Source organism: Chroicocephalus ridibundus, chromosome 4, assembly GCF_963924245.1.
Source record: "Chroicocephalus ridibundus chromosome 4, bChrRid1.1, whole genome shotgun sequence".
Classification (NCBI taxonomy): domain Eukaryota; kingdom Metazoa; phylum Chordata; class Aves; order Charadriiformes; family Laridae; genus Chroicocephalus; species Chroicocephalus ridibundus.
In genome coordinates this window covers 76,187,877-76,210,309 of record NC_086287.1, presented here as the reverse complement: position 1 = coordinate 76,210,309, position 22,433 = coordinate 76,187,877, and the positions used below count along the sequence as shown (strand labels likewise).

General features: G+C 42.1%; 1 protein-coding gene across 5 annotated transcripts in view; it reads right to left on the bottom strand.

Moving 5' to 3' along the window:
- The window catches only part of SLC12A4 (solute carrier family 12 member 4), a 50,832-nt gene extending 34,911 nt beyond the window's left edge, over nucleotides 1-15,921 (bottom strand). For 2 of the 5 annotated variants that reach the window (XR_010070963.1, XM_063334309.1), the window contains exon 1: nucleotides 15,616-15,921. Coding sequence is in view for 3 of the 5 variants with exons in the window: in XM_063334309.1 (XP_063190379.1) it covers nucleotides 15,616-15,889 (274 nt within the window). In the remaining 2 variants the exon portion in view is untranslated. Of the gene's footprint in view, nucleotides 1-5,358; nucleotides 5,411-14,831; nucleotides 15,076-15,615 lie in introns of those variants that run through there. The other 3 variants (XM_063334311.1, XM_063334312.1, XM_063334313.1) reach the window with 3 other exon arrangements.
- Nucleotides 15,922-22,433: the final 6,512 nt, after the last annotated feature.

Genomic DNA, 22,433 nt, shown 5'->3' with positions numbered 1-22,433 from the left:
CTACTCAGCCAGAGCATTAAAAGAATAATCATCCCTGCGAGAAGGTGGCAGAAGCAGCTGCGTGACTCGACCTGTCGAGGTTTTATTCTTCTCTTTTGTCAGTTTCTGAATTCCCATAAAGAAAACTACCACTCCCCTACTTCATCATGTTCAGTTAAATAAGTGGAAAATTAGTACATCTTAAACCACTTCAGATCTTTGCATTTGGACATGACTAACCCAGGGAGACACACCCCTAGCTCTCACGGAGGCTCTATCTACCGGACAAGTTACGGCATGCTGAAGGCACAGATGGACATAGTCTGACTGGCTTCAGTCTAGCACAGATAACAGCAGCAATGAAAATACAGTAATGCTAATTAAACTGCAAGTAAGGCTTAAAACATTGAAAACAAACAAACATGATTACAAAGGGGGCTGTACATTGATGACAAACTTATGCCATTTCGCTTTTAGAGGCACACATCTGAGCTAATTAAATGACCATGTTCCCATCACACCTCCGCTCCCAGAGACAGCCACAGACTCCGGGACATGCTCCACTGTGCAGGGATGCTGAGCAAAGTTCCGGGTACGGCTACGTCCTGTGAAAATGGCATGCAGGGTTGCCATAATCCTCCCTGCCTGAAATATCAAGAGCTAAATCTTAACTGAGGGGCTAAATTTCTTCAAAGAATGTTAGCTTGAATCAGAGTACAAATCAGAGTTCGAACTGAAATGCTAGGCTTGACAAAGGAAGAAACCCATTGGTTTATTTACCTTTTTATAACTGATAAACAGCAGATATTTACTAGAAAACCAGCTCAAAGGAAAGCTCAACACTCCTCCTCTCAATGTAATTTAATTTCTGGAGCATCATAAGAGCTAATACGTAACTTGAAATTGTACTGTGCATGTACAGGCTCCTTTGTGTACACCACAGTGAAAAAAAATTGTCATAAAATAAACTGTATAGCAGCTAACACCATTTTTTTCTGTCATTCAGATGGTATTTTGCATCACTGGCCATGAAGCCTGTGATAGCTAGGGACAAAACTGAGCCATTTTCACACACAGAAAATATTATTTAATCTTAGATCTTTTTGTTAATTTAAAAAATAAATAAATCACTTATATTTTTAATATTCCATCTACAGAGAACACTGGAATCTAAGAATAGAAATCAGAGTTGTTACCCAAGCAGTTGGTATGGGATTCCTTTAACCACTGTTAAACCAATCTACCTAAACAGCAGGCAGTTATATTCAACTCATCACCTAGGCTCGCTTTTTAGTCAGAAAGAGACGGGTCAATTAGCCGATCCCTGGAGCGCCTCTCCTGCACACGCATCTTTGGCATGCTGCAAATTACCTCTAAAGAGAGCCTGACTTAAATAAAAACCTAATTTATAGAAGGTTTAAGGTATGCAAAACTTACCCCACTTTGGAAAGCAGGTTAGTTCTATTCCAGTTTATTTATGCTTTTCCAGATTTTCACGTGACAAGATGTTCTCAAATTTCTACACAACCGGTAAGTAGGCAAGAATTCAGTTTGGTTTTTTGACCACAAAACCAAAATAGGTTTGCTATGCTCACTGTTCTCACATGAATACACCGAATATAGCTATTCTACAGGAAAAAAATTTACAAGGGGATTACAGCAAACAGAAATTATTTTCAGGTAGAACAGTTCTTCCCTTAGTCACAACATTGCTTTTGAAGACATTTGTTCACAGCCTTAAGGATGAAGTTTTAATATAAAAAGCTGTCCATTTTTAATATGCTTCGGTGTTTTGTTTTGTTTATTTCTACAAAAGAAACTGTTTTAACACAGTTCTGGAGAAAGCACTTTCCAGATGTTAACAATGATACTACTTTCCCAAACATCTGTATTGTGAGATAAAACCTGGTTCCCTGCAAAAGATTGTGCTATGTTCAGACATTATTCTCATCGCCCACCGGCAGTAAAGTTTTGCAGAACTCAGTATTGCTGAAGAACAGAAAGCCCTAAACAAGTTCCTTGACCTTTGCTAGTAGTTCAAGAACCCCGCTATCTACACATTTCAGCAACAAAGTGTTCAAGAGTATTGTTGAAGTACATCAAGAGACTGTCATATTAAGAAGATAACCTAAGAAACATGTAGATGACAATCTGATTTCAAATACATTCTAAAGCTGCTTATATGCTTTATTTATATGGTTCCTCACATGTGGCTGGGCTAAACAAAACTGTTCACTCTCAGAACTGTTATGAAATCTCTTTCTTGGTTCATTCAGGAGACTATAACAAATTATTCCATTTACAATTGTATTTTTGCACACATTATTATTTATAAATTTCATAAACGGAAATCAGATATTGCTTCTGTTCTTAAAAAATCCACTTTCAACTGCTTACCAAAAATCCTAAGCCAACATCAGTAACAGTCCAAAGTAGAGCTCTTATTTAAAAAGAATAATAATTAAAAAAAAGACCGCCTATTAGAAATGTTTGTTTTTCCATCAGCAACACACAGCTAGCAAGAAACACGAAGCATTTCTAAAATGAAAATTCTGATTACAAACTCATTCGTGGCAGCAGAACAGGCAGCTGACATCACAAACCTGATAAGGAATACTTATTTTCTCTTTAGCTACAAAGTAGTCAACATTATCCAAAGCAAAAACAGAAAGTCATGATTTTTTAATTTTCAAGTTTTTCAAAACTGAGAATGAGAATTTTATCAGTTTACAGTAACAAAAGACTAATAATGACATTCCAAGCTCAGAAAACAAACACTTCTCAAAATATTTTGAAAACTTCACTAAGTTCTAGGGGTTGGGGGTGTGTGTGTGTTAGGTGTTGGTTTTTTTTTTTAATTAGGAGTATTGTATTTATATCAGAAATAGTAGAAACTGGAAATAAAGAGCATTGCATCTGGTTAGATAAAACTCATTCACCGTACAAACTAGGCATTGCTAACGAAATAACTAACTGAAATCCGTTAATGCCAGTTCATTTAAGACCTTGGGCTACTAGGTCTTTTTCACTGACAGTGGCAGAAAGCACAAGCTGTATATTCCAGGCTGACCCAGTATTTTATGAAAATAAAGGCCAAAGGTGCACTAGATAACAACTCATGCAACAATAAGGCTGTACAAGACGCAAGAACAGCAGAATGAAAGGACAGATCTTTACCCGGGTAGCTTTTAGGCAGCAAAGAGATCCTCTGTACTTTACACACAGGCTCAAACTATCAGTTACATTGATGACACTGAACTCTCACATGCCAGACCCAGACACACACTTCCATCAGAAACCGCAGCTTAGGGCCAAACTATTGACACTCATGGGCATTTTAAGAATATAACATGTTCATGCACCACTTTAAGACACATACATTATTTACTTCACTGTTAAATTGACACCGTCATTAAAGTTTTGAGTTTACTGAATTTTACCCAACAAGTAAAGGTGTGCTTCTTAAAATTCATTTACATACTGCACTGCAGATACCATGTACACGTTTATAATCAGCAATGGCTTTGGTCTCTACAAAAGCGATACAAACAAAGCACAGTTCTATCAGAAAGTAAATTAGAAAGCTGTATTGTTGGTAATATATTAGTTCCCCTGAAACAGTTCTAAAGACTGCCTTTGTTTGTGTTCTGCACGAAAGAACAGCCAAAGCTTTCCCAGACAACAACCTATGCAACAGTTAATTTGTACCCTGGTACAGCCTAAGTGTACAACTAAACACAGATCTCTGATTTATCCCTAGATAAACACGTGTGAAGTTACTATCAGACTTCCACCGTACTTTGCAAAACTAGAGAACAGCTTTACCAACCAAGCTGACTGATACTACACAACTCAACGGATTTACCAATTTAATAATCCCGTGTTTCAAAATGCGCAATGATTTTATTCTTCAGGTAAGATCCACTGATAGTTTCAGAACACTATAATCCTTTGTAGTTATTAATATCACCATGAAGTACTTACCCTTTAGCAACAGCTCTTTGCCATTTTCAGTAATTTGGTTTACCATTCTTCTTTCTGCTCTTAGTACATGCTTTAGTAAATGCCTTCTCTGTGAAGTCCTGAGGATTGCACAAGTTCAATAATATCGTATTCCCAAAAGAACTTTTTTCCACCTCCTCTGACAAGCTGACTGCTGTCTGCAATGCTGAATGGGATTGATCTCTTTCAGGAAGCAAACACGTTTCTTACAGAAAGCTAAACCGACACCAATATAATCCTGGTATTATAACCCTTTCAACACTGAGAAAATATACAAGTGTCAAGATCTTACTGAAAATGCTATTTATGAAATCCAAACCCAGCCACATTTAAGAGGCACGTTGCCAGCTGTTTGCACACTTACTCAGAAAAGCGTGTGCCACAGAAGTGCTGCTTGCTGAGTGTGTACTCAGACAGCGTTTTAAACCTGCTAATGGCACAAAAGTATAGCTCTGTGACGTTAGCCCTCCAGGCATTTTAGCTTTCAAGTGAAAAGAGTGATGTATTTCTTTCCATCTTCAATATTTTTTAATATGATTACCCATTAATGGATGAATCATATGCAAGATCACAAAAAAAGAAAGCACCAGCATGATGAAGTGGAGGTTTATGTAAGATACATAAGTAAATACTAACTTAATGATTCTAAGCAGTTCATAATTACCAGAACTCAGTCCATCCTGCTCATTCATAAGGAGGTCCTCTGGATACCAGCACACACCACACAGACTTATCTACGTTATACCGTAGGTGCAATCACCAAGAATGCCTATGTAATTAAAGATGCCAAGTCACTTTTGAAAAATCGGATTTAGGAATTCACATCACTTAGGAGCCTTCATAATATAATTTGTCATTGCCAGCTGAAAAAAACACTATGAAAACAACCTTTGTACTTCACTGTAATCCACTTCAGAGGTTCTTTCATGTGGAACAACTCCAAATCATTTCTCACGACTATCCTCCCAGAAGCTCTGTCCCTTCACATGCGCAAAGGCACCTCAGATGTAGCACACCCTTTATCAAATCACAGGGAGAAGCGTTCTAGCATTTTCACTGCCTCAGGAAAAGCCTCTAACCTTGCTGTAAAATGTTCTCACTTTCTCCAAAAGACAGCAACATACATCTACGAGACCAGCATGCAGCTTCCATGCAATACTCCATTTACCTCTCTCTCTCCCAGATACAGAAAATTGTTTTCAGCTCTATACCTGTTCAGCTGACCATGGCTGTGCAGTAGTAAGATGAGAAATCAACAGCAAAAAACCTAAACTCAAAAAAAAAAAAATAGCCCCACAACACAGACCACAATTTCAGACACATCTGCTCCCTTCTCCAGTTCAACATGTGCCAAAAAACAATTGTACAGGTACAAACCATGGAGCGAGAACAAGCAGACGGCAGCGGTGACCATTAAGTCAGTATTACCACCAGCTCAAAAAACTTCCTGCAAGAAAAAATGGAAATACAGGAGAAATAAGCCAGAGCGCTAAGTATCTCCAGACATACAGAAACTAACAGAGGGAGGTTTAATTGCTTTGCAAATTAATTGCATGTACATTCTATGCATTATATACAATGTATATTAACAGACATCTACAATCCATTCCTGGAAGAAAGTAGAAAGACATCTCTACTCAGCTACAGCTTATTGTGAAGCCCTGAATGTTTTATTAAGTTTTCAGTTAACTCATATAGAAAGTGCTGAATACCAGATTTTTCTTACATTTGAGAAGTACCTTGTTCCATGTGAAAACAAAGTGTGTGAGAGATTATTTTTTTTTAACTAAGAAAAAAAGAAAATAAAAGAAAAAAGAGAGAAAAAAAAGAGCTAAGCTTTTATACGCTCCAAGGATGAAGAGCTGACCTTTCAGTGCGAAGTGCTACAAACAGCCAAAACTCACTGTAACTCTGGTCATGATACTTAAAGAAAGTACAAGTCAGCATGAGACTTCTCCTAGCAAAGGAAGTCACTCCATCCCACTGAATATTTCAGAGGGTGGAGAGCACTCTGACATTGCACACGATAAGCAACAATCCACAGCAGTACTTGCACAACACACATATTCAAACACGTTTATAAAGAGCTCACAGGTCTTCCAAAACAGCACAAAATATTTCACACTGTGCAACACACAGCACAGACCAAGACAGAGTCAGGTATCTGAAGACGCCACAGGGGCTTTTAGCATCATTTTACAAAAAGTTCATGAGTTTGCCATCGCAGCAGAACAAAATGAGTACAGCACATGAGCTTACAGAAACTCTTTGAGGAGCAATGGGCAACATTAGATCACTTGTCTTCTGCTTCACCAGTCAGGAACTAAATCAAGCACACGCAACAGAATCTAAGTCAGAAGAAACTCACGGACGTATAATGGTGAGCTTACTCCCACTAAAGGTACGCTTCTACCACAGAGTCCAGAATACAGTGTCTTAAAAGTGCAAAGGCAAAATATTGCAATTCAATTATTCTCTGTGCGTTGCCTTGAGTTACAACTTTAATGCTCCCTGCCCGTACACTAAAAGACATCTTAACACAAGGCAGATAATCATCCCACTATCTGGTTACATAGTATTGGGATTTACCAAACATAGCTAAACCATACCTCCCTTCATGTTTGGCTGCAGTATCCCTGAAATTAATCCCGGACATTGCCACCCCATTCTCTGGAACATGCAGGCACATCTAAAGTGAACAGTTTGTGTCTGCTTAGGCAAAGTAGCCAAGATACAAGTTATAACCATGCAGGAACTGAATTTGGATAAGGTTGGCAAGGGTTGGCATGTGATGCTCTAGAAACAGCTGTGCCCTGGAGATCATGTCCCAGTACAGGGCGCAGAACGCAAATTTGAATCAGGGGAAAAGAAGGGATCCTGTTAGGGGGAGACGGCTAAGTCGTATTGCTGCTGAACACTTCATATTGTAAAGTCACAGACTGGACAGTGAAAACCTTAGCAGAAGAAAGCTGAAAATATTTGGGAGCAGTCAGTAGTTTCTGAAATCAGACCTGTAAGACTATTAAAGAACCTCTACCTTTGCCTTTTACATCAACTCTGGATACAAATACATGCTATAGCAAGTAGTAGTAAAATTGATGTCAGTTACATCATTTAGAAGTGGATGAGAAAGGCAAAGCTCCTAACGCAGAGGTAGAAGGCAGAGGAGAAACAGCAATGTGCTATCCTCCAGAGACAGCAGCAGCTACACCGTCATCTTGAATTGCTCCAAGTCCTGACTCAGATCTGACCTCCTACATGGAAATACAGAGGTGGACTTTGCACATAATAACTAAGCTTGGAGCTGCTCAGCTTGCAAGCACAGACAAGGTCATAACACAAAGTAGCATTGCCATAGATAATTTTATGAAAAATAATTACACTCCAAGGCATAAAAATTGTGTTTTACTGCAGCAATCAGCAATTTAAAGTATGCAAGAGCAAGTCTCAGCAAGCTGGCCCTCCTTAGGAGTTACCCTAACTCAGCAAATGGGCAGTTTCTAATGGCATACCATAAAAATCCTTTTTTTCCCTTTGACGCGGAAGCGAAAGGCAAAAGTTTGAAGCCTGGATGGTCTAACCTCCTTCACAATAAGGAGGTATCTGTAATGATTGAATGATGTTCTAAATCCCTCAGATAAACACAAGAAATAGCTGGCTACTGGCAGGAGATGAAAAATGAAGGTTGGCAATTAGACTGTAGAAAAAAACCTCACATACAGTTTTGTTCTGGCATAATTAGTTTGAACCTATACATAGTACAGGCTGCCTCTGCCCTAAACACAGAGCTCTGCGTCATCTCTCCTCTCCCAGGATCTTGTTATACAACCTCTGCTACTGTTCCCTGCAAGCCAGCTTCCAACATCAGCTTACAGCTTTGATTCCAATTTTCAAAGTAATCAATGGATTGCATACTAATTATATTATAGACCACGTGTCAATCAATGAAAGAGCTGGACTTTCGGGACAATGCAGGTCACTTGGGTGGAGCGTGGAGAAAGTGGCAAATTAAGCATTCTCGATTCAAGGGGATGGACCTGTGCAACAAACTTCCAGGGAACATTAGGCAAACCCAGAATCTGGATAGCTTTGGAAATGCTGCTAAGCCATGCCCTAAGCAAATGAGCTTCCCAGTATCCCGTCAGAGCACAATGACCACGAATACAAAGGTGGGATGATGACCGTCCCCTCACCAGTACCAGCAATTTCCTCCCTCACCCCTTTCCCCAGCTGTCCAGCCCAGCCTGGCACTGGCCTCTCATCTTCAGCTCAGCAAAATGCCATTTCATTTACATTTCCAACAAGTCTTAGGCTGCCTCCAGTCAGCAAAGCATAGCTAACTTGGCAGGACTGCCAAGTTATCAACCGTCCCCATTCATCCATAAGTTAATTGAGTCTAAACTCCTTTTGGGCAATTAGCTCTTTATTCTGCACATCGAACTCCACCTCTCTGTCCCACAGAGCAGAATGAAGACCAAAAGATGCTTAACAAAAAATTCCACCAAGTATTTGCAATAGCAACAAAAATTTTGAAAAAAATGTATTGCCAGAACTGGTCTAACTTATACATCTGCTGCTCAAACATGAATTAAGACCGCTGGAAAGTAAGCGGTTATCTTTTTCCATGCGAAACCTAATACCTACCACAAAATCTAAAGCCCTATTACATGACCTATTAGGAAAAAACGCTACTCCTGTAACTCCAGTAACTTCTTTTTATGGTTCAGAAATGACAGTTTGAGATTCAAGAATAAGAGTAACTCAGGACAAATAGGCAGTGGACAGCCTACAAAATAACCCCCGGATAGGTATTCAGAGGACTTCAGAAGAAAGAGGACCTGTACCACATAACAGTATACAAAATGGTACCATATCCAAAATCCATAGAAGTTTACCCTACATGCATTATAAGAGCTGTGTTTTTCCCGGTCACGTAAACTTTTTATATTTAAAGACAGAACATATTAAATGTATGCCAAGTATTTGATTTTGCTAAAAGACTAATTTTTTTTGTGTATGGTATTTCATTATTTTGCTCGCTTAAAAAGAAGGTATTGTTTGGTTAGCATTCACTACAGCAGCCACTGTGAACGATGCACAGCTCTCCATGCATGAAAAAATCCAAGTATACTGAAATAAAGCATCTGAAGCAGCTCAGTACAAGAACAGTACTACTACTACAGCTCAGAACAAGAACAGTACTACTCATTGCTAAGGGATCGCTTGGCATCATTTAAACAGATGCCTATTGAAAACTAATAATTAAGAAAGAGATTTTACTGAATCAAACAACAAAAAAACACTGAATCTTTCTTATCTGTGAGAACAAAGCTTAGTACAATTAAGAGATTCAAAATTTCCAATTCAAAGGTTACTGAAGACAGTGGAAATGTTCCTAAAACATAATTCCAATAGGCTTTAGACCATGTCTTAAAGTGGTGCATTTTTTTCTCCGTCGTTCAGGTTACAGCTCAAAGTATTTAAAGAAAAACCTCGAACCAACACGTTGAAGACACAAACGCTTTGACCAAATAGATCTTGCTCCCACGTATTGGTGATAGTAGCAATTTTTCTGTAATATAAATCAGTCTGCACACTAAATTATTTGTTACATCATAGTCAAGAAAAGGTGTAAATTTTCAATTGGTCTTGGAAGGGGAAGCTCACCAAATGTAGCCTTTCTCTCCTGGTGGCACTGGGTGTCCCCCATTCTGTTACATGCACTTAAAAAGTAAGCGGTGATCACTTAGTTTGATCTTCCCCAAGGTTGTTTTTGTTCTTTAACTTCAGCCAACTGCATTTATTGTGTTTGGCTACATTTCCCAGTCAATGAGGCTGCAAAGTACCTTAATCTCCATTCCACACAGAACTTTAGAGCAAAAGCCAAACTTAAACTTTACATTGAAAAGCATGCAAAAATGTATTCCTTAATTTTGCTGCAATGGGGAAAAGAAAGGAAATGTCAGTATTTTCTTTACAGAAGGGAAACACCAAAGAAATTCGCAAGGGGAAATTGAATAAAACACACACAGATCAATTTTATACAAGAGAGATATGTACTACAAACACAATATAAGAAGCCCCCAAATTCATTTGAATTTCTTTAGAAAAGTGCAGAGATTCAATAAAATTATGTAGCTTCAGTACGTAAAAAAATTCCCAAAATTATTCTCAACTCAAGTTTGAAATGGGCACTTAGGAAGTCAAAAGGAGCGAGCGTTTGCAGATAGAATTAAATGGAAACACCATGTATTTTTGTGTGCAATTGCTTAGCTTTCTAATACAGGTGTTCTCTAAAACACAAAAAATCAACAGCTACAAAAGACTAGTGGAGGGTTATTTGGCTTTTTATCGTCTATGAGTTTTTTGCAACATACAGACACATTACCGGAGTTGCTTTCAAATCACTTAGACATATCACAGAGATACTCCCCAGAGCTTTTCCAAATAACTGAAATACCAGAGAACCCACAAAAAGGCCCATGTTTTTCTATATTTAGCTAAGTCTCCTGGGCGCCAGCAGTTGGCACAGATATCCCCTTGGTACCGGACAGCTGCAGCCTCTCCAGCTCTGTCTTAATCACCCAAGAGGTACGAGAGACATGCTTAGCAAAAGTAACAGTTTATGCAGTAAAATGAGCTTTTTGCTTTTCCTAGACGAGCATTTTTATAGATGAACTAAACCTTACAAAACTGTATGCCGCTAAAAGAAACTTGAGGTATCCACCATGGGCTCCACTAAAATGAGCTTCTCAGAGAAATTCTTTTGCTTACAGGCTACAAAGAAAGTATACACCATCTCCTTCATTCACCCAAGTGTTATAAACAGCTAAACGTGTCCCAGAGCACTTCTCCACTCTCATTTTTCACTTATTGCACTCTTATCTTTCCTTATCTGAAGCAAGAGTCCACTTATTTATGCACCTGTATTGTTGAAAAAAGTATTCTGGAGTTTGGCACTGCTATCAGTGCTGTGCTCATTGCCCATTACACAAACAGAACAAAAAAATACCAGACTTCAGGAGGATGACCCTGCTGCTAAGACCCCTTTCAGGATCTGCATTTCAAGTTATAACTATTGCTGTGTATCCTACAAGAGCTCACAAGTATGCTTTATGGAACAGGAACAAATATTGACATATTTAGTGCTGACAGAACACCTTTAACATCTCCAAATTTACACATTAAACTTTCCAGTGAGGGAAAACAGTTGCTAAACTTAGCAGAACAGAAAAAACCCTCCCTCATCAAAATGCAACTAAATTGAAGAAGGTGCAGTCTCCATACTGTTCACAAAGCACCAGAAGAGACAGTTCACTGACATCAGTGTATTTCTCTTCTCAGGTTACTTTCCTCCCAAACAATTCAGAGCTGCTGCCTCAACTCTTCCCCAGGCTCCCTCCTCCATGACTTCTTGCTGCAGTTTTGAGGCAACATGAAAAATGTGAAGATGCACGTGCTACAGAGGTTATGCAAAAATACCCTACTATAACTACTGTAACAGCGCCATTTACCCACATTGCTGCTAGCAGAAGTTCTTGAATTTAAGACAACTTAAAAATATATTTGGACGCATGTTTCTGTCACTCCTGTTTAGCTGTTGTATCTAATTCATTATATGACTAATTTTATCTTATCTCTGGACTTTGCCAAAACACATACATTAAGAATTAAGTGCTTTGGAAAGGAATTTTTGAATGATTTATGTATCCCCACTGAAAGTAGCTTTAGTCATATTTTACATGAACTTTATTTCAAGTCTCGTAAGAGACTTAAAACCTGGAAAAAACTTAAAACTTACTAGTAAGTTACCACATATTAAAAAGCAGTGAACCAGGAAGAAGCTTAAAGTAAAAACGCAATGCTATCACACCAGGACTTTCTTTATCCATCTTCTCGAAAATAGCTTATTGCAAATGACCAGCATAATCTGTTGCTGCACAAGGGCACCACACATACTGATGCAGACTGTAAGCATGAGGAAAAGGTCTCAAGTCTAGTTAGAAAACTCTGGGCTGAAAGCAAGACATGTGATAATTGGAACATAAGCAGAGCAATTCATTGGCAAAAACCAAGGGTGGCAGCTGACCAAAGCTGGTTAGTGACACCAAGCTGATTAGTGTCTCATTTCCACAAACAAAAGTCACAGCAAGATAAATAACTTCCCACAGGACACATGACAGTGCCGCACTTTGGTTAACAGGGTGCACAATCACTGTGGAGCTGAGATTCCTATTAAAGCAAAGCTTATTTGGTTTTTTTAAACACTATTCATAACCCACTCTCCTTCTTCGTACCCTGTGTACCCAACCTAACATCCTGGCATTATTTCAAAGACTGAAAAGATGCCAAATTCACATTTCTCATCCCTGCCGATCCATAAAGCAAGGCTCACATGTTTATCATAGGATCACAGGAAAATTCTTTGTACTTCTTTTTCTAAATGGAAGACGTCAAAATCTATTACAAGCAGTGGCAGTCAATGGAACCTGCTTAGAAAAAAAAAAAAAAAAGCTGATTTTATTCACAAGCAAGCTCTGGAACTATCTGGGAAGGCTAAATTATTGCACGCTCACTAATGTCTTCTTAGGGAAATGACTGACAAGAAATTCTATTGCAGAATGGCTTCATGTCTGTAGCATTTACATGACACCGTATCACTTGATGTCCCAAATAAAGCAAAATTCAGAAAAAAGATTCAAAAACAAGGCTATGACAAATAAAGGTTGCAATGAAATAAGAATCTGTCAGAATCATAAGCAACAGCCTAAGAGATTGCACAACTGCACACTGTTACAGACCAGCTATAAACAGTTACATTACTGTGACGGACCACAGGCTTGAAGGGCCATATCGTTAACTGAGTCACTTTAACTCATCTCCGATCAAACTGAGCAACCCAAAGAAGTCTTTGAATAAGGTTCTGAATAGCAAGCTGATAAAATACAATCTTCCCTAGAGAAGATTCACCAGAACAACTGTAACCAATTCCTCCTACTGACTATGGTGGTGCTACTTGATCGCATAGAAGGACTGGACAACTGGCATTGCTCAGGTAGCTCTGTGCGCATTCATGCAGTGCCAATACGAATCATATGCACTTTGATAGGGCCACAGTCTAAAACTCTGAAACTCTGCACGCAAGTCAAACAAAGTTTACCTCGTTTGGAATCAGGGGCATCACCAAAACCAACAAATACTTCCACAAGCCCTTTAATCAGTTGCCACAGAAGGCTCCGGAGGGTCACTCTCTTCCCTTCGCTCTGCAGGCTCCAGCCAGCGCTAAACAGCTGTGAGATACTCTGTCTTCAACAGGAGCTTCCCATCTCCACCACATCGTATTATCAACGCTCCCCCAGTATGAGAGGCTACGCTAACTCTGCACAGGATGTAGAAAGAAGCACCAAGAACCAAAGGAATAACACAAGGGAATTCAGATTCCCCTCTATAGAGCCATAAGCCCAGGAAACCTAGGAAGAGACAGAAAAAGCTAGTGGGGAAGAGCATGCTTGTCAGTACAGGTAGACAAGACAGCATATCTTTATACCTACACCCTGAGGATATGAAACAACACTTAATTACTGTGAAAGTAAATTAAAAAATAGAAGGCAGTTATAGTTCAAACAGAAGCAGAACTAACTACCATATATTAATAGAGATGCTACTAGATATTTATCAGTTTTAAAATAGAGACTCAGCTAACTTCCAGCAGCACGGTTCTATGCTGCAGTCGGAACAGCAGTACTTAAGAGATCACAGCTTGCCAGCTACTGATAGACTGCGACGGGGAGCTGAATGTTGTTTGCACACATCCTACAGGCAGTCTTGCATCCAAATGACACGCAGTTTGAGCTGACCTTCCTTTATCCACCACGGCAGTAACTTCCAGAAATTAACACTTACCAAGCCATGGCCAAAGCTAGCTAGTGGAAAAAGTACTCAAGGTCTCAATCTGCTGAGATGGGTGAAAAGCACCTGTTACTTTCATACATATGAACTACATGTTTAGTAAACCGAGAGTTAAGCAGACATTTTACAAAATGAAGTCAAGGCCCTGTTCAACCTTTAGGGCTAGAGCCTCAAATTGTCTGTGATAACAGACAAGTTGGAAAAAGCACCTACCTTTCGTTATTCCAAAATACCCACAATAGGACTGGAAAGAACTGACATAATGGACATTAGGCCTATGTAAGCTACTTGGTATATGAAGACTAAAATTCCTTTGAAAAGCATGCAAAGAAAGGAAAAAATTAATAACATAAAAAAGAATGGTACATATTGGAGATTTAAGCACAGATTCAGGGAGAACTGAACACAGTGACAAGGAAAGAACTGGACCTTGATCTCGTGACAGTTGAGTACCACTCAGCAAAATAACTCTTTTCTCTTCCTTGAGCACAGGCCTGAGCAGTGCAGGCTCCCTTCAGGGATTATTGTGCATCCAATAAAATTTGCATTCTGAAAAGTCTGACTGCACGGGCAAGGAAGAACAGGTCAGGTGTTTACCGATTTTTCTTTTGTTGCCTAGAGTCATGCGTGATTCACAGAGGGCAAGTCAGATTCACCAGCTGAGCCCATGGGAAGATCCTCTTCTTAAAGGTTACAGAACTAAACATAACTAAGGCAGAAAAAAAGAAACAGATACCACAAAGAACTAAAACAACCTTTTACCACAACTACTCTACTCTCCAAATCTAAGTATCCTTCATTTTCTCACTAGAAACACTCACCATATTTAAATTGATTTATACCTTAAAGTCACAGCAAAACACCAAGAGAGGCTGAGCACTTGTATTAGGTGCCTAATTAACGAATGCACTTCTCACCACCCAAAATCCCCTCCTACTTACGTGATCCTCTTCTGCAATCGTAATAAATTAACCACTAGCAAAAAGCAGCTCCGCGAACCAAGAACAGTTGTGAAAGCCACACAGCCACAATACACACGCTGTAGTATTCAAAGGCCCGGGTTGAGGGAGAGGGTCCTAGATGCCCAGGCACGTTTTTCAAGATGACATAAGCAAGAAGAACAGTCACCTGCAATTCGGCTACTTTAACTGAATGTTTTACCATCCGTTTATTTTGGTAGCAGAGCACTGAAAATATCTGAGCTATCTCTGCGTCCTCTTATCACCTCTGGAGACCGCAGTTTGTGGGAGCAACGATAACGCCTGTCCCTGCTCCCCGGGCTATCAACAAGTGGCCGGGGAGCGCAGGGAATCCCCGGGGCGGGTCATGCCGGGCCCGGCTCCTCTGCGCCTCTGGAGGACCCCCCAGCCACCCGCATCCCCGGGGCACCCGCGGGCTGCGCTGCCGCCGCTCGGCCCGGGCCGCCCGGGCTGACAGTTGGCGACAACGTTCACCCACCGGGACGGGCTCCCCGCGGGCCTCGCCACGGCGGCGCGGCTCGGCCCCAGCAACGGCAGAACCGCCGCCCGCCCCGGCGGACCCCGCGGGGGCTCCTCCTCCGGGCGCGGCGCCCCTCACCGGCCCCGAGAGCCGCTACCGCCGCCCCCGCCTTTGTCTGCCGCGGCCGGCGGTAGCGGAGCGCAGCGGGGGAGCCAGGCTCGCCCCGGCTCCCCCCCCGGGAGCGGCCGGCACCGCGGCCCCCCCGCCCCGGCCGTGCCCGCTCACCGTCGGAGCTGACGGTATCGTAGGAGTCACCGGCAGCGGGCGGCGCGGCCGGCTCCCGGTAGTCCACCCAGCTGAGCCCTTCTACGCTGTCGTACTCGGCACGGTGCTTGTCCTCCACCGGCACCACGGTGAAGTGCGGCATGGCTGGCGGGGCGGCGAGGGCTCCCCGCGGCACCGCAGCCAGGCAGGCGGGACGCGGCGCGGAGCCGGCGGCGCATTCCTGCCCCGTGCGGTCACTTCCTCTCAGGAAACCGCGCTCCTCAACTCCACCCATTCCCCTCCGAGCGCCGGGGCGGCGAGGCGGCGCGGCGGCCGCCGCCCCTGGGGCCGGCAGGCGGGCGGGCGGGCAGGCCGGGGCCGCCCCGCAGCCGGGAGCGGTGGCGGGGGAGGGGGTCGCTCCGCCGGCCGGGCGCGCTCAGCAGCGGGGGCGCGGAGGAGGGGCCGGAGGCGGCGAGGCGGCGCGGGGAAGGGGGAGCCTTCCTCCCGCAGTCATCGTGACAGGAGCCGGGCCCGGGGGCGGCGGGAGCTGCGGGGCGGGGAGGGGCGGGCCCCCTCCGCGCCCTCCGCCCGCGGCCCTCCCTTGCCGGGCCGCCTCGGGGAGGAAATTTCCCTCCGCCGTGGCCCGGGCCGCCTCCGACCCCCTTCCTCCTCCTCCCCGCCGCCATTTGCTGAGCAGCAGAGATGCGGGGAGGGCGTTGGCGCGCCGCGCCCACGCTCGGAGGGGGCGATCCCCCGGGGCTGGGGCCGGGCGGCCCCGGGAGGTCGCGTCGGGCGAAGAGGCCCGTCCATGGCGTGGGGTGGTCCCCTGCCCTCCCCGCCCCGGGCCAGGTGGTCGCGGACCCCCGGGAGGGGCGGCGGGGGGGAAACAACAGCAAGGGAGGGGTGGCACATAAAGCCCTGCGGGGCTTTGAAGGAGCTGAGCGCGGCAGTTAAACGTTCTGCCGGCTCCCAGCAGACTGCTTAGCCCTGCCCTTCGGCTGATCAGCAACAAAGGGATGAAAAGCGTACCGTCATCCTGAGAGGGGGTTTATTTTTATGCGAGTTATCGTTAACTTCAGTTACCCGGCAGCTGTCCCCGCTTCCTGTGTTTGCGGTGGCAGCGCGGTGGTTTCTCTGGGGCTCGCTCCCCTCTCTGGCTGCATGAAACCCTCTGAAAGGCGAGCAGAGCAAGCCCAAGGGAAAGATGGCTGCACAAAAGGCAGGGGGGGAGCGCGGGGTAAGATGGTACGCTGGGGAAATTTGAATGCTGGCTGGAGCCAAGGGTATTGCTAGCTATATGCAAAGTAGACAGTTGCTAAGGCAGCAGACGGCCAGGGCAGATGAACTGTGGCCCCGCTGCTCAGGCAGGGGCCTGGGAGCCGGGGTTGCACCATTGTTTTGTCCCACTAATGGAGGCAGTGGGGTGTGCCACCCCCTCCCAGCAGCTGGGACGGATGCCTCGGTGGCGGCAGGGCCCATAAAGGCCAGGGCACGCCTGCCTCTCAACCTCTTGTCCCCAAGGGAGCAAAATTCAATTTTGCCTTCGCATTTGGCGCCAGCGATGGGTATCTTGGCCTTCGTTTGGTCTACAGGAGCCTTCACATGGAGTTTAAACATGAACTAATAGTTGATAATGCTATCCATTGTCTGTGTTTGAAAGCTAGCCTTGAAAGTAAAAGGATCCCTTTTTAATGCGTTACATAATTGTCAGGAAAAAAGCTCTAGAGAACAGTTTCTGCATTTTACTACAGAATATCAAGTCCGAATAGTTCTGGAGATTTTTGACTAAAATACTTAAGAAATCTGTGTACAGTGACAAGCCAGTCCAGTAATGATGTAAGCTTTGTCTTCAGATTGCATAGGAGTCTATGGAAGGATATAAACCTTAAAGCAGAGGAAGAAGATAAGACTATGTTGACATGTCCTGTGTTCAGAAGAACCTAATCCCTACCTTTCTGAATTTGTCCTGCCTTTTTGACAAAGCAACCCCCAGGTCACTGGGAGAAAGAAAAATGTGTAATGAGCAGAGGGGAGACAAACAAGAGGCAGAATGCTTTGTTGGCAAGAACTGAGTAATGAGTCTACTTTTAATTAGTTAGGTTTTCAAATAAACAAGAAGGATCCATGCTGCGGAGTGACTGCTGCCAAGGGCGTACAGGTCTCTCAGTTCACTTAACACAAACTTGCTGGTAGACCACCTCTGGGGAAAGCCAGAGCAATTACACCTCTTAGTATTGATCAGACAGGTGGAAAGACTTCTGAGACTCCTGTGCTTTCATATAACCTACATTTTACCTTTGTCTCTTTGCTCTATTGAGGAAAACACCAATGATCTTCGTGTGGCCATGTGTATCTCAATAACTGCCTCGTCGGTTTTGGAGGAGATAAAAAAACCCCAGATTTTCCTCTATTCAAAACTCATGGCATCGTGAACATCTAGGGGGAGGTATTTTTTTTCCAGGAACCCTAAAATGAGCATATTTGTAAATAGGATCCCACTGACATCTGTAAAGTTTTAGCAGCAATTTCTGTGGGCAAGCTAGGCCAATTTTGATAATTTAGAAAGCATTTCTGTTGATTTTAGAAGTGTTAGTTCTGACAGACTGGAAACATCCAGGTGCACCACTTCAGCCACTCACTGTGTTATCTCCAGCTCTATTTTTTCCCCCAGAGGAAAGTGGAACAATTGCCCAAAAAGTAGAATTTTCTGTTTAACCTTCTTTGGTTGAGTTATGTTTCATTAGTGTTCATATTAAGTATGACCTAATAAGCTAGAGTCCACCAAGAAAACAGTAAAATTAAGTATTAATTGATAGGGGGCAAAGAATTTTATATAGAAAAAGGGCAAGGTGATAACTCACCATTAAGCAAGTTAGTTCATGCTTAGTCTTCTTTCTTCTTCTTTCCCGTTTTCCACTTTATAAAGCTTTTGAGTGAAAGTGTCTGGTCTAAGCAAGCTGTCCTAGAAAAAGGAGACAGGGATTATAAGAAATAAGTCTCAAGAGTTAATGTTTTTGGAGTCATGCTTATTCAGGAAGAAGAATTAAACGGGGCAGTTCCCTCTCATCTTGCTTTTGAAAGCAGGTCTGGCAAGGAGCTGTTTTCTTTAGGCATCAAAAAATGCATCTAGGCCACCACAAAACCTTTTAGTATCATGAAATCAATGGCACTGAAATGGTGCCCCATGAGGGGAAAAAAATAAATAAAATCAAGCTCATGCACATATACCAGCAACTCCCCTCTCTGGAATGGAAACTATATCCAAATGTCTTAGGAGACAATTTAGCCTTAGGAAACTATTCAAATTTATTGAAGCAAAAATATTTCTTTTGTCTAAAGACAATGGTCCTTTACTGACTTGTAGACAGGCCGTATTTAAAGATAAGAAGTTATCTACCCATATCAACTTTGTTGTTTAGCAGCTGGTTTGTAAGAGAATTGAAATTCCAACCTGAGTGATTAACTTTTTTTTTTTCCCTGAGTATGACTACTGATTGTGACTTCTGAATGGTATGAGTGGCCATCATAAGCTTAAATGGCTGGAATGAAACTAGAATAGTACAGCATTTACCTGAGACAACATTGCTACCTCTCATTAAATAATGGAGATGAATGACCTGTTTTCTACAAAGCTAAATGGAATTTGGGATTATGTTTTCATATGGGTACAGACTGGTCAGTGAAAACGAAAGAGCAGAGGGAATAAAACTCATTTCCTTTCCCCCCCCCCCGCCCCCTACACAGCATACACTCCACCCCCAACAGATAAAAACTGCACTTCTAAGAAAAAGTCTGGTGGTTTCACTGTGAAAAACACTGAGAATAGCTTAGCAGAATCAAAACTTAATAAATAAAGCCTGAGTTTCAGTACTCTAGTGTACATTAACAGCATTGGTGAAATCAGCAGCCTGAAGATCAGCAAATCCATGATCTCTGATACACTATTGGGAACTGCTTTTAAAATATTACCTATAAATCACATAAGCAAAGACACAGTCCAGGTCTTATTTAGTAAGCCACTGGGTATTTGTGAACTACCTTAAGTAGGTCTAAGGTTCCAGCTGAAAGGTCAGTCCGCTTCCGCCGTAAACTATGCCATTCAACTCAAAGAAAAAGGCTGTCTGAGGAACTCTGAGTCTTCTGGAAGGGTAGTTTGGTGAACTGCTGAAGAGGCTGATATAAATCCTCAGGGCAGGCAAGCAAGGTCAAGTTTGCCTTGAATGCTTCTTATTACAGGTGACACCACTCAAGCATTAAAAAGCAGCTTGGCTTTTACAGCCCGGCATGAGATGGTGACTGCACAATGCATCGGCTCTTACAGAAACAGACTTACACGTGCAAGGTGTTTCAGCCCTTCCCTGGCAGACAGGGATTCACGCGTTCTCATGCAGTCGTCATGCAGTCATCCTAGGAGAAAGTGAACATAGAATTATAATATCAGCATTAGTGATCGCTTTTAAGGATATAATAGAGGGAATAGCCTGCCTCAGCCATCACAAAGGGGTGTAGTACACGCATTGGAAGGCCCTTGCAAGTGAGCTCTGGAGTATTGTTAGCTTATGGACTTGCAATAGATGATGTCATTGTCAATCACACAACAAAAAGTGACATCGTTTCAACTCCTTTGAAATAAAAGTGATTTGCCCTTTGTTTAAGGATAGAAGAACCAGCATCTGAAACTGCGTTTGAGGACAGCTTTTCTTATTTTCCCCTTCTTCCTGAATTTCATGGGGAGATACCTAATTTTAAACAAATTAGTTTATTTTTTCTAACTGGGAAAGTCAAGGCCGAGCAAAAAGTATCACCCTTAGAAATAAATATGTCATAAAATTACAATTCAGATGATTTTTTTTTTAATTCATCTGTAAAATTGTGCTGCCCCTAACATTGTTAGGAGTGCTTTATAATAACATGATACCTCAAAAAGGTTTATAGAATGTTTAACTTTCTGTAAATGAAGCTTTGAAATGCCTCATTGGTGGAGTAACCTGTGCAGTTATTGCTGTCGTTGATGACTGTAACGTTTATGACTCCAGGCAGAATATATGGCCTGCTTAGAGGCACAGGATGCACTGGCCTAGAAGCCTGAGAGTTAACATCCATAGTTGTGTTTATCCAAAATACATAAAACTTCTTGAGTGGAATACCTGCATTCTGATGTTTTAGATAATAATCATATTGCATCTCTGTTAATACAGACCAGTATAATGTTTCTCTCTTTGTCAGTGGGACAATCTATGAACTATGCTTTGAAATCATTGGAAATTTCTAAACCATATGACATGAAAAGTATTTCTGAGATATGCTGTATCATCGAGTTAGTAGCAGGGTAGTGGCCCAGAAAAAAATATCTTCCAGTTAGAAGAGAAACAGGCTTGTTAGTTATAGGAAAGGTTTGCAGGTTTATAGACAGCATAGATGTAACATAGTAAAAAATCTCTGTGAAACTGAAACTGTGCTCAGTTATCTCCCATACAGTTTGGCAGAAAGCCCTGATACCTGGAAGAATTAAATACTTGCCAATTTTAAAGCCAACATATTTTTTAAAAGCATAAATACAGATATTTAAAACTGTGTAAAGAGGAAGGCTGGGAGGCTGGGATATGCACAGCAGTGGATCTATGACTATTATATTTTTTTTGGAAGCTTTTTTCACACTAGAGTGGAACCTGGGTGATAAATAGCCCAGAGCTGACCGTCAGAAAAAAATAACAAAACAAAAGTGGCCACTGCCGAGGTACAGCTTCCCTGGACGTGAGGCTTGGCAGGAATTCTGCAAGTTCATGGCCAACATTTCACCATAGTAAACTTCCATTTGCAGCACATTCCTGCTTCTCCGCATCTGAGGATCACACCAGCCTTGTGGACAAAGCAGGCCAAAAATTGGCAATCTGGCTGCAAAGTTTTCTCACTAACAAAGATCAGGATCTGCTTCATCCGTGACAAAGATAAGCAGTTACCGAAAGAGGTCCTTTGGAGAGGACCACAATATGTGCATCCACATGTAAAGAACTGGGGACAGAGTGCTTATGGGAGATGCGAAGTACAGTGGTCCATATGCCATCTCCAGGAGAAAAGTAAGGCAAGGAAAGGGCACGTTATACAGGTGCTCATACACTAACTGCAACTGAAAATTTTGCTGCTCTTCTCCTAGAAAACGTGTCACAGCTTAGGCATTAAAAGACCACAAGAGGACACTATGGTGCCACTTATCTTCAAAATTTATTTACTTCAAGGAATTTCTGCCTCACTTGTAAAACTACTCATGTAATTCTACTGTATTTGATATGTGGAATAGGCATTTCTACAAAGATACCTTAATCTCATCTTTAGAGACTGAGAAGTTACTAAGTCTTAGAGATTTCCCCCCCACCCCTTACTCAGATGCTGTAAATTCAAATAAGAACTGGATCAAAGTTTTCTCCACTAAACTTGTGAAACATTGCAGTAATTTTCAGGGTAGGATTAAGATGCTGGAAATACACTACCCAGTGGTTTGTTGTGTTTGTTATTTTTTTAATTTTTGCTCTTTTTTAAGGGATCAGTTTCCAGTTCAGTTACATTTATAGCATGGATAGATTTATCTATTTAATTTTGAATAAAGGGCTCAGAGAAGAAAATGAGCACAGACCTAGACAAGATTCTTTAGATGTTGAGTTTAACTACAGAATGATACTCAGGAAAGTTAATCCAAACAGACTTTTCAAAGCTGCATTGAACTTTTTTCAAATGTTTATATTCCAGACTAAAGGGACCTCCCTTCTTTTGATTTGTCTGACAAAACCAGTATTAGCTTCAGTTTCAATCTTAGCTATTTTAATCTTTATTTGGTTTCTCAG